The sequence below is a fragment of the Zingiber officinale genome, chromosome 2B, assembly GCF_018446385.1.
Source record: "Zingiber officinale cultivar Zhangliang chromosome 2B, Zo_v1.1, whole genome shotgun sequence".
NCBI lineage: Eukaryota > Viridiplantae > Streptophyta > Magnoliopsida > Zingiberales > Zingiberaceae > Zingiber > Zingiber officinale.
The window spans coordinates 124,205,273-124,218,740 of NC_055989.1; the positions used below are offsets into that span (position 1 = coordinate 124,205,273).

The 13,468-nt window shown below is 34.8% G+C and overlaps 1 protein-coding gene across 1 annotated transcript; it reads left to right on the forward strand.

Annotated features, from left to right (window-relative positions):
• The first annotated feature begins 10,198 nt into the window (after positions 1–10,198).
• Positions 10,199–11,049, forward strand: LOC122049510 (protein DMP3-like). The gene has a single exon (XM_042610883.1). The coding sequence runs from the start codon at positions 10,233–10,235 to the stop codon at positions 10,866–10,868; it is 636 nt and encodes a 211-aa protein (XP_042466817.1). The 5' UTR covers positions 10,199–10,232; the 3' UTR covers positions 10,869–11,049.
• The last annotated feature ends 2,419 nt before the right edge of the window (positions 11,050–13,468 follow it).

The window sequence follows — 13,468 nt, forward strand, 5'->3', positions numbered from 1 at the left end:
TCGGGGTTTCCGCGACGCGAAAAGCGGTTTTCGCGGCCCGAAGAACCCAACAGTTTGTAGATCCAAAGATTATATGATTGACGTAAACTTAGGCGATAAAAATATCAGATTTAAAGGATTTTATAGATAAGGTTGGATCAATTCGACCTTGTTTGAATTCTTTTGAAATCAAAAAAGTGGATAATCATTTATATCAAGTTCTAGATGCTTGTTTAAGATCATATAGGGACTTTTTAAATTTGAAAAATATAATTAGGGTGTTCTAGGTTTTCAAATCAAGGTGGTTGACCAACATATAGTTCTTCTTTTATTAGTCCATTTAAGAAGGTTGATTTGACATCCATTTGATAGAGCTTAAACCCTTTATGGCTTGCATAACTTAGTAGTATTCTAATGGACTCTAGTCTGGTTACTAAGACATAGGTTTCATTATAGTCAAATTCCTCTACTTGACTAAAATATTTAGTTACTAGCCTAGCTTTATTTCTGATAATTTCCTCCTTTTCATTTGACTTATTCTTAAATATCCACTTAGTCTCAATGAATATTTTATTCTTGGGTAGAGGAACTAAGTCCCAAATTTAATTTCTTTTAAATTGGGCTAGTTCTTCCTGCATGGTAATAATTCAGTCTGGGTCAAGCAAGGATTCTTCAATTATTTTGGGTTCAACCTTAGAAATTATGGATATTTGGCTTAGATTTCTAATTGATGATTTGGTTTGAATCCCTAGTTCTGGGTTACCTATTATTGTCCAATTAGGTAATCTGAGCTGACTCTTATTATTCTAGATTCAGTTTGTGTTTGTTCATTTTCTTGAGGTTGATATTGTTCATCTTCGTATTCATCTATTGGGTTTTCACTTGGTCCCCCTAGATCAGTGCTAGCTCTAATGAAATCAATTGGTTGATATTGAGGTTAAGTTGAGTTGATTCTTTAGTAATTTCTTCGAATTTTATATTGGTTGTTTCCTCAATTCTTAGAATAGTTTTATTGCAAACTTCATATCCACTACTGTTTAGGGAATACCCTATAAAGATTCTATTTTCTACTTTTAAGGTAAATTTTCCTAAGTATTCTCTTGTTTAATATGTAAACAGGATATCCAAATACCTTAAAATATTTAATATTTGGTAATTTATTATAGCAAATTTCAAATGGGGTTTTATTATGCTTCTTATTTATTATTGTTTTATTTTAAATATAGTAGGTTGTACTAACAGCTTATGTTCAAAAATATTTTGGTAATTGATATTCATTAAGCATTGTCCTAGTGGCTTCTTGAAGAGTTCTATTTTTTTCTTTCAACTATTCTATTTTGTTGAGGTGTATTAGGACACGAGAATTCTTGATGGTACCCATTTTCTAAGCATAATTTAGTAAAATTATGATTTTTAAATTCTCCACCATTATCACTCCTAATTCTTTTAATTTTAAAATCTTTTCCATTTTTAGTTTGTTTACAAAAATTACTAAATATTTCATCTTTATTCTTTAAGAATTTTACCCAAATGAGTCTTGAGTAATTATCAATTATTACTAGACAATATAAATTTCCATTAATAAATTTAATTTCATGTGAGTCAAATAAATCTAAGTGTAATAATTTAAGTGTTGAATTGGTTTGAGTTTGAATAGTTAGTTTGTGGGTTGATTTGGTCTATTTTCCTTGTTGACAAGCATTACAAATTGTTGAGTCTAAATTGGGTAGTTTTGATAATCCTCTAATTAGGTCATTTAGTTTAGTAAAGTTTCTAAAATTAGTGTAGGACATTCTTCTCTGCCACAGCCAGGTTTTCTCTTTTTGTGTCGGATGACACTTAAGTGAGGATCAGGCTAGGTTAATTGTATAAATGTTATTATTATTCCTAAGTCATTTTAATTTATATTGTATGGTCTTTCATATGTTTAATTAAATATTAGTAGATGTAAACCTAACCTTATACTTTAAATCACACAATTGACTAACACTAGGTAAGTTAAATTTGAAATTTTGAATAAGTAGAACTTTATGGATAATGAAATTAGATTCTAGTTTAATGTTGCCTATTCCAATTACCTTTAGTTTGTCATTTTTTCTAAAGGCAACTGTTCTTAGTTTTTTGAAAGTTAATTTTGTAAACATTTATTTGATCCTCGGTCATGTGTCGGGAGCAACTACTGTTCAATATCCATTTATATTCCTACAAAGAACAGGAGAAAAGACTTTAGCTCAAGTGTGAAATTAGTTTAACTTGATTTATCTTGATTTTAATTTTTAAATTTAATTTATATTTAATTAATTTGAATTTAATTTTTAATTTACTTAATTTGAATTTAATTTTTATTCATCTCGCCCGATCTATATTTTCAATCAGGGAATCATATAATTTTGTGAGATGAGTTAAGTTAAATTTCAAGATTTGGTTTAACTTATGTTAAATTCAAGTTTAGCTTTGAGTTCAACAAATAGGAATTATTTGAATAAATGTCTAAGCTGTGGTGAGTCACCTAGACATCATTAGACTAACAACATCTTTAAAATTTTCAAATAGTTCTATCCACTGAACTTAAAATAAAACTTTAGTCTAACTAGTTAGGATTAGTAAATGGTAGCTTCAATTAGTTTCACTAAGCCAATAATGCACCCGGTTGAAGCCATATATTCCTAGACATGCATAGGTAGAGTTTCTTTAACTTACTATCATCCAAAACTTCTCCAGTGTCATTTATCAAGTTAAACTTTTGTCTCTATTTATCCTAGTCTTAATTGTTGGATTGAGTCGCACGTGAGAGGGGGGAGGGGGAGAGGTGAATCACGTGGTTTTCAAAAAAAAAAAAATTGTTTTTAAGAACAAAGTGTGTAGCGGAAAACTAAGTAAGAAAGCTAAATAGAAAAGCAAGTAAAAGAGCACGCATTCGGTTTTACTTGGTTCGGAGCCTTCGACGACTCCTACTCCAAGACCCAAGTTCTGCGGATCTATCGATGGATAATCCACTAAAATACCTCTTCCGGTACCTCCGAAAAAGAGAATCGAGTACAAAAGAATTTGGAACAAGTGCAATACACTACACTTGTCCTTTTGCAGTAATTAAGTACACAAATGAAAAGATTATTAAACACTCTTTCAATATGGTCAGCTTGAGCTTAGTATTTGGGCGGCTTCTTAGTAGTAGACGAGTATAATAATGTCACAACAGAGTTGTAGCAGAAAGCCAGAGCGTTCGGAAGTCTGATTGGAAGCGCAAATGTTCGTATTAGTGTCTTCTTTGAAGGCGCCTTCAATTCCATTCTTTCCAGCGAACAGAGCAACACTCGGTTCATAATTTTGGCAGTGAGAAGGCTCCTTCCAACAGCCAATCTCCACTACTTCTTCATCTTTTCCCCTCCAAAATCTCAACAATACCTCCTCAGTACATCCTAATTTAACTACATAGCTCCTTTTGGTTATTTATTTGTTGTTATATGAATGTTTTGCATATATAAATTATTTTAGGAAACGATGACATGTTAATCCTAGCTCTAGTAATACCCCATTTGCTGATGCTAGATTCCCCACTGAACAACTTATGTTAGATTTTTTACAGCATACATATGTTGCATTAAAATCTAGATTTTTTAGTATGTCTTTCTTCACTAGACACTATACACCAATCATAAAGATTATCGATTACTACCAGTTAGATAAGCTAGTTTACTGTAGCCATATAGTAAATCTAGACTTATGTGCATAGTTTTATAATAATTTTCTTAAGATTGATGACCAGACTTATTTTACTAGAGTTGGTGGGAAGGACTTTCACTTCTCCCCTACTTTATTATATGATAGCTTAGGATTTAGGAGGTCAACTTGTCCATTTTTATGCTACCCCAGTAGGGATTTGTCATTTGGCGAACTCTACTCCCATATTACATTAGATACTATATATATGTATTTTTTTTGGGGGGGGGGGAGGAGAGACTACCTACTATAACTAATTTAGGTCACTCTCCCTTAGAGTCTAGGACTATATCTTGTATCGAGTCCTGACTACATGCATTTTGTCGATCACATCCCGCGATATTGCGATAATGCGACTCTCTCACTCCTTCTTCCTATATGCACTTTATCAGCGGCTTGACATCGACATCGCATTACACATATTTCATAATGTCATTCATGCATCCAGTCTCGTCACCGGGCATCAGGTTCATATGCCCTATTGTTTCATTTTGACATACATATTCTCGACCATAGGGGTAGATATAACATAGGGTACATCCACTCCACTTAGTGCATATGACGAGATTGGTCAGCGACAGCTTACAATAGTGCATATAGAGGTTACTGCTCAGGGGGGACTAGCATGAAGAGTGGGACTATAGCCAGAGATACCAGGCGAGATCGAGGATGATTTTCCACCTATCATTCCGACTGAGAGAGAGAAGTTGCTGACATTCACGACCGAGGAGCTCTTTGGACAACATCTGACTTCGACCCAGCCCTCGACCTCACTATCTGTCGAGAACCGACTAGCACGTCTTGAGGAGTCTTCCGCATAGCTCCGACAGTCAGTCTCAAACGGATTCAACACTCTTCAAGGAGAGATGACCACCAACCTTCAGTAGATTCTATGAGCCTTGTGAGTACCTGAGTAGTCCCCACCCCCTCTAGCTGATGTGGACCAAACTTGATCATCTTAGTACACTATCATACTTTGTATACTTGATTGACTGGATCTATATAGTTGTCCACTTTTGGTCATCTTATTTGGGTAATCTAAGATTATGTCTCATAGTCTAGGCTTGCTATTTTGAAAATATTTTTCAAATAATTTGTAAATTTTAGGAAAAATTTCTTACTTTCTAAAAAATTCCCAATTCCTTAGATTTTTTAAAAAAAAAAATGATTTTAGCCTTAGTCTAGATCAAATCCATCGAAAGCATGATCCTATAAACCTAGGACTTGAGCATCCCACAAATACACTAGGACTCCCTTGATTGTATATTTAAAAACTTAGAATGGTGTGATATGTGTAGGCAAATTGTCTGGACTTATGATACTTATATCAGTGCATCGACACAAGTCTGGACGAAAAATATCAAAACTACAATAATCAAGTTAGGTAATCCATCTTAGTCAAACACTAACTGGATACATGTACTTAACTTGACTAACCAAGTGAACACTAATATCTCATGATAGTCAGCTAGTAACTAACGGTTAGACATTTAAGGACAATTTTTTGATGTTTATTTTCCTTAAAATATATCAGGTTCAGGGAGAGAATACTCTCAAAAATATTTTTTTTTAACTTACAAATGTTTTTGAAAAACCTGCCATCTTTGAATATCTTTTTTAAATAATGCCATGTTCAATTAAAGCATAATTTCAAAATTAGATTATGAAATTCTATTTTTAAAATTCAATTAAAGTATAATCTCAAAACTACATAATCTAAAAAAAATACTATTTTTTTTTTAAAAAAAATTTGAGAACTATGTTTGAAAACTGCTTTGCAATTTTTACTTAAATTTATTTTTTTAGAAATATTTCTAATTTACAAATTCCTATTCAAAATTACTTTTTTCTAAGTAAAAATATTTTACAAATTATTTCATAATTCAAAATTTGTGCCTAAAATTCATGTTTTAAAGTTAAGACTATTGAAAAAATGTATTTTTTGATAATTTTCAAAAACTAAGATCTCTTTTAAAACCTAAACAATTTTCTTAACAAAACCTTTGAAAATATCAGCAAAAGCTACTTAGACTTTAACACCTTGATAGTTATTTGGCAAAAGCTAAACTTTCCTAGCTTGCTAACAAACTTTGGTTGACCTCTTTCAAAACGAAGTACAAATTTTTTATACTTCTCCCCTTAATAAACCTAAAAAATTTGTATTTACTTTGCCAAATTCTTTCCAAGCTTACTGTACAAAGCTTACTACATTTTTTATCTCTCTGCATAATTTTTTATGAATGTTAAAGGGGAGGGTTAGGGTTTAAATTAGAAATTCAAGAAAATCATAGAACTTAGCCCCTAAAATGATCAACTGCCTTACTCTAGACTTCCCTTAAGTCATTCTATAAATTTTTGCATATTTTTCCTAACTTTAACTCAGGTTGTTATTTCATCAAAAAAAAGGAAGATTATTGGTGTAGTTTGCACTAACAATCTAACTCAAGTTTTGATGAATGACGAATTAAGTTAGGTGTATTTATGATCTAAGTACTTTACCAAGTGTGCAGGAATTGATGGGTCTGGAAGACTTGATACTAGGCCGAAATCTAGCTAGTTTCACGTGACTGGATAGCTGGTGTGAAGTCTAGATAGGTCAACGGGCTGACCTGATATCTGGCAGAAAGTCTGGTTGGGTTCGCGTGACCTAACAGCCGACAGAAGTCTAGTTGGGTATGCGGACCTGACAACTGGCATGAAGACCCGGTGGGTCAAGAGGTTAGTCAAACCAACTGCAAGTTGGTAAGTAAAGATAACTCACTGAAGGAGAGTGACTCAGTTAGGATGTTGCTCGGTTGAGGGATAGTAGGCGTCAGTCCAATTTAGATCTATTTCGGACCCTTAAACTGAGACATTGACTAGATCCTGATCTCGAGGAGACAGAGTCTAATTACTACTCAATATTATTATGCCAACACTTGTCTTACAGGTTACTATTTGATTTATTGGCTAACACACTTTGTAGGACAAGAAGAGTACAAAAAGTCTCGGGTGAACAGTACCCGAGGCGTCTTCCAAGGAATGGAAAGCGCCTTCATGGAAGCACCTTCAAGCACTGAAGGCGCCTTGGCACTGTTTATAAAAGGCACCTTCAGTGCATGGAAGGTGCCTTCCATAGGATAAAAGTTCAAAATTTGTCAAAGATAAGAACTAAGCTATTCGGGATCGGACTTGCCACATTAGAGATGCCTTCAATGCCTATGAAGGTGCCTTCCATGCTTAATATAAGGGGTGGTTGCCCAAGCCATGCTTAATAGTTATCCTCAACAATGTCTCTCGAGGAGGCATTTGTTTGGTACAAGATAGTTCAGAGCGCCCAGACATGATCCGGGTGCCTGGACTTGGTTCAGGCGCCTAAACAAATCAACTTTGACTTGTCCAGCTTATGCTCTGGTTGCTTGAGTAAGTCTCCAACCATCTAGAGTTGAGCTCACTTAAACCCAACTCTGGTCTTGTCTCCTCAAGTAGTCTTCCGCTCAGGCTTCTCGTCCCTTGGAAGCACCACGTGCGTTCTTCTCACTCCACTGGTGTACTCTTCTGCAGTTTCTAATCCCTCGGATGCACAGAACCCGTCAACTCTCTTCTCATGTCATCTTTCTTGTCCACTGCATCTTCCTCTCAACTTCTCGTATTCCTAAGTTCCTGCACACTTAAACACAAAGATCAAATACAACAATACCTAACTTAATCAGGTTGATCACATCAAAATTCACTCGGGGTACTTACATAGTACTCCTCCCTTCTTTCAGCAATCAAAATTTTATTTTATCTGTTCAAAAACTCATTACTCTCAAGATGAAATTGGTTGATGGACTTAGATAACTCTGAATCAATTGAAATCAAAATTAATATATTCCTTTAAGCCTCTTGAATGTATTTGATTCTATGTAAAAGCAGAGAAGATGGCTGGCTGAAAATGGTGGCTCTGATATTGACCAAAAGAAGACTCCTTGCTGTCTGAAGATGCCTCCGAAGTGCTCCTACGTCTCAAAAAGAGCATTAGTACCGGGCCAGGGAAAGAGTCATCGACGTTGGTCCTCCGATGCTCAAGTTAGTGATCGAGTCGAGTTGAGTAAGGCGAATGAACAGTAACTAGTAGTGTGTAAAATTGTGTCGTGTGAGCATACCTACACCTATAAATGGAAACTCTTTTTATAGTGTCACTGTTTATGCATAAATCTCAAAGTGTTTTCTAAAAAGACATACCATAAGATGCTCTGATACTTTTCCCAAAATAGACCCGCAATTTTTGTGCATGGCAAGGAGGAAGTTTCTAGTGTACAGTTTGTCTGCAGAATATTCTCTGTCCTCCATGACACAAAATGCCAAAAATGTAATATGAGGTCATTGGATTGAAGGGTCGATTATGTGTGAAGCTGACAATCTGACCAAGCTTCCCAAGTGTCCTGACTGACTACCACTTGGAGGTACCACCTGGTCAGATTAGAGAACTATAGTCGGAGACTCGGCCTCTTCATTTAGTCAAGAAACTCGGAAAGACTGAGTGTCCAATTGGTCTGATCGAATGTATGGTTCGATCAACTAGATCACTTCGCTAAGCTGGTTAACTATGTTATTTTTGAATCAAGGATAAGACTAGCTCTGTGGAATAATAACTTGGTTTAAAGCTTCATCAATGTCGCATGGATGAGCGTCTGACCGGCCCCTTAGCCTAGTCGGTTTGACGGTTCGGTTGGCTATCTCTCATCCGAAGGAACCAACTACACAGGCTTCCTAGATTGATCCTTCTTTTAACTTTGATCGTCATGTCAACCGACCTCCTAAACTTTGACAGGACTTAATGATCCCATCTCAATCGTCATATCAGTATTCATATTCTCATATCTGAATTTGGTAAGGTGAATTTTTAAATTTACAAAGACATAATAAAATTTTTAAGCAATGATGCCCACTGAGGCACTAACAAACATTACCAATAGATTTCTAGATCTCTACCGGCTCAAAAAAATATTAAAATTTTTAATTTTTCAATAGTATAGATCAAAATCAACTGAAATCCCAATAAATTAAAATTTTCGAATAGTATATAATTAAATTTTTAAATAGTATAGAGAATTCAGAATTAATTGAAATCAAAATTAATATATTCTCATAAACCTCCTGAATATATTTGTGTCCTTTTATAAATTAAGAATAGTACATTTTTAAATTTATAAAAACTTAATAAAATTTATCATAAATTTATTATACAATCTAGAATAATGATACTGAATGATAAACAGAACCAATGAATTTATAGAGCTCTACGGATTTAAAAAATATCAAAGTTTTAAACCTTAGAAGAATATAGATCCACGTGGTTTTGAATTTTCCTCACGCGGTTCTGACTAAGAAACTCTTCGAGTTAGAATCTATTACCATTGGTCCTTGTAAAATCTACGTAGTGTGTTAATTATATATTATACAATTATAAATTCTGATTTCCTCTTGACTAACGGTAAGTCAACGCAACGTACACAAGATTTCCTGAGGCATGCAATCCTCAACGTGTCATCACATCAGACCTCTATTAAAATTTTAGACTTGGGGAAGAAGATAACCAGAAACCAACAGGAAGCATCAAACGATGATGAAAGGTTTTGTTTTCTTCTCCTTCCCAACAAAATTTCTACTCAAAAAAAAAAAAAAATTATTCCTAAGAAGAAGAAATATGAAAAGAAATAAATTGAAAAATGGTCAAATAAACTAGTTGGAATTTGTGCTTTTCTTGTTCAACATTTCCTATTATTCAAAGCGCGTGTGATCTTACTTGTCAACTATGAAGTTCACACACTCACTAATCTCAGCCAGTAGTCATTTTTTATTCTAGACGCAGTGAAAATTTGATGTATATTTAAAAATATTATAAACTACATAAAAATATTTAATCGAACTAAAATCTAAATGATTTTTTTGATATCTCTAAGAAAAAAAACTCTTTTTTAGAATTTAAATCATGATGTTAAAGTGGTACTTTTTTTTAGTTAAAATTATTATAAAAGGTCTTACAATTTTTGTTTTCTATTATAAATTAATATTTAGTCAAAATTCACTTGTATTTATTGAAGTGCCGGCTGTGGAGATTAGTGTGACAATTAGGAGATCAAATCCTTTGTCCCTAAATTTCTCTGTTTCCGTGTCCCCTTGTCGATCGGACGGATCAGATTATATCTCAAGGATGCTTTACACATCACGAGAATACTGCACACATTTTAAAAATGTCATGATGTCTTGAGATGTAATCTGGTCCGTCCGATCGGCATGGGACACGAGGACAGAGAAATTTGGGGACAGAAGATTTGATCTGGACAATTAGTGCCTAAAAACATAAAAAAATAGGTCCGCTATTTTAACTTAACCCTCGCCTCTATGAATATGAAAATAGATAAATATAGATATATAGACGTTAGATATATAATGAGATAAATTTTAAATCATCAGTTTCTAAAAATCGACAACGTCTACGCCCGTAAAAAAATCGTATTTAAGAACCAACAAACTACATAGGACGCATAACATATCCATAATTAACCATGGCGGCTTCTTCTCCTTCGACCATAATCCAGGTAGAAACCAAGAGCGCCGCCACCTTGTCTGCGGCGCCGGCGAGCAACAAGACGCTGGCGACGGTGGCAAACCTTGCCCAACTTCTGCCCACCGGCACTGTCTTCGCCTTCCAGGCCCTCGCGCCCTCCTTCTCCAACCGCGGCACCTGCGACGCCACGAGCAGGACCCTCACCCTCGCCCTCATCGCCCTCTGCGCTGCCTCGGCCGCCTTATTCTCCCTCACCGACAGCTTCACCGGCCGCGACGGGCGGCAGTACTACGGCCTCGCCACCCGGGGCGGCTTCTACGTCTTCAACTACGACGGCGACGACGGCGCGCGGGACCAAGTGTTCGGCGACTTGAAGCCGTACTGGCTGCGGGCGACGGACTACGTGCACGCGTTCTTGGCGGTGCTGGTGTTCATGACGGTGGCGTTCAGCGACGGCATGATACAGGGGTGCTTGTTCCCGGCGGCGGGGAGGAGCGAGATGGAGCTGCTCGTGAACTTGCCGCTGGGCGCCGGCGTCCTGTCGACGCTGGTGTTCCTGGTGTTTCCCACCAGGCGGCGGGGGATTGGCTACACTAATGCTGCCGTGGCCAAGGACGACTCGCATCACGCATGACGTCATTAATTACTCCCTTCTCAATTATATTTTCATTTATAATTTAGCAATTGTTTAGTCTAGATTTTAGAGAATTTTTTATTTGATTTAGAGATATTTTTATCATAAATTTGGGAATATCAAATGATAATATATCTGTTGGGTTAAGTAAAAAATTTATAGATAATATTTTTTTTTTCCATTACAGCCCTAAACAAGATACATCTCTCTAACATAAATAAATAATGACATACTCAATTGCTAAGTAATATAAATAAATAAACATTTAGCCATAAATCAATTCTAATCTAACATAGTTATGTATATTCAACTAAGTAATTATGTAATTAATAAAACATCACGTTTAATATAAAAAAAAAGTAATTAATAGCACTGGTTAATGTTATTAAAATTGACTTGTGTTTTTATTACAAAATTAAAAGATAAAAAAACTATAAAATATTATGCAAAATATTAAAAAGTTTGTGACAAAAGGATAAAATTATCATGTAAGCAACAAAAACATAAGGGAGAAGCTCATTCGACACCATTTACATGTAGTATCTCAATGACCATGCTAAAATGACAAGCAACATCACTAGACCTTTGGATTGCAAAGGGAATACAGCCTTCGAAGTAGATGTGGTCAAGGCAACAAGATGAGAGGAGGTGAACTCTTTTGAATCCAAATTCTCTTCCTCGACAATGGTATCGAGTGTAGTCGAACGAATCAAGCTTCGTTGAATGCTACTTATGCACCGCCATGGTGCCACCGCCGAGAATGAGACCTTTGGCGATCGAGGAGAGCTCGATGCCATATCGACAAAGAATGAAGCAAACCTCACTCCGGCCATGTCACGGACTTGCAAACTCGAGTTCGTATTGCAAGCAAGGGGGAGAATCTTTATAAGGATGAGGGATACCTAAAAGCACATCAAAGTGAATCTTATTACTAAAATGCCATTGCAATTTACACTAATAAACAAAAAGAAGCGGCTAAAAAGAGAAGGATTAGTTTGGGAATGGAGGGTTTGTGTCTGAAATAAGCCTCTAGTCAATGGGTAGAGATCCTCTGGTCTAAGATCCCTGGATTAATTTTGGATCCTTGTATATTCATTGGATGAGTGGACTGTACCCTACCTGTTAAATAGGTAGGATTCAGTTCATCCCATCAATGAACATGCAGGGCCTCCTTTGATTTAAAAGATTCTGGACCAAATGATCTGACCTCCCAGCCCTAAAGAAGCCAAAAAGAGGGAGGATTTTTTTTTTTTTTGAATAATGAAAAGAAGAGGAAAATAAAATTATTTGATAATATTGATAAATATGCTTCAGACTTTGTGTTGACAGAATTAACAAAGAGAATGTTCAAAATATCGAAAAATAATTAGTTATTATTCGTACCAGCAAAAGTCTTCCTCCGGGGTCTTTGGATTACCCTATACGATATGGAAAAAAGATAAATAATGAAGATTTGAATTAATAGAGTGACTGTTTGCATGTGGGGTCATGCGACCCGCAAATTAGTTATTATTTTCATAAAACAGCATCTAGCATGATTCACTTAAATCCAAATGCTGAAGGTTGAGAACTTAATTCCCTGATAAACAGGGAATGTATCAAACCTTATCCAAACTTTAATAAAAAGTGGAGTTTTGTCACTTGATCATCATCCAAACTTTAATAAAAAGTGGAGTTTTGTCACTTGATCATCATCCAAAACTGTTGCTGATCTGGAAAGAGAGAGAAAGAAAAGGAAGAAAAGACTGTCGCTGAATTCACGTGAAAGGAGGGGCATGTTGATGTGCCAATGCCCTCATTGGCAGGGCAGCAGGAGGAGAAAACGATAGGGCTTCAATGGCTTCTTGTGATAGTATGCATCTCAACTATTGTAGTGGATGATTTTGAACTTTGAGCTGAATGGTATTAAATTTTAATGATTTATTGAAATCATACTAGAATCAATGGGATTAGGATCAGATTGATTGAGATTGGATCGTAGAATCGTACAATTCTACTAAAAATCCTTAAAATTTTATGATACGTGATTAATAATTAGAAAAAATATCTAAAAAGGTCATTGTGGTCGCTCCTCAAATAATACCATTAGAACATCCATATCAATTATCCTATTTAAAAATTTTACTATAAATTTTGAATAAGATAGCTAAAAATCTTGCATTAGCTATCTTATACATTTTTAAAATTTTATATTTATGAATAGTATTTCTCTAAATTTAGGAAATGAGTTTCGTTCTCTAAACACGGAGAGAGAGAAAATAGGGAAACTAATATATGATATAGTAAAAAGTGGATATCTAAATTTAATAAATTTTTTTTTTACCCTAAATTATGTATTTTGGATAGAGAAGCTAGTGTGATGCTCTTATTAGTATAAATTTAAATTAACTAATAATTTAATTACATTTAAGTACAATAATATTTAATAATATTTATATTTTATGAAAAATAAAAGAGTATAGAATTTCTAATAATAATAATAATAACATTTAACATTAAGAATGTTCTCTTGGTTTATAAAATAACTCAATTTAAAAGTCAACAAAGTAGCTAACATATTGAAAGTTATTGAATCCTTTGATTTGAATACAAACACCAAA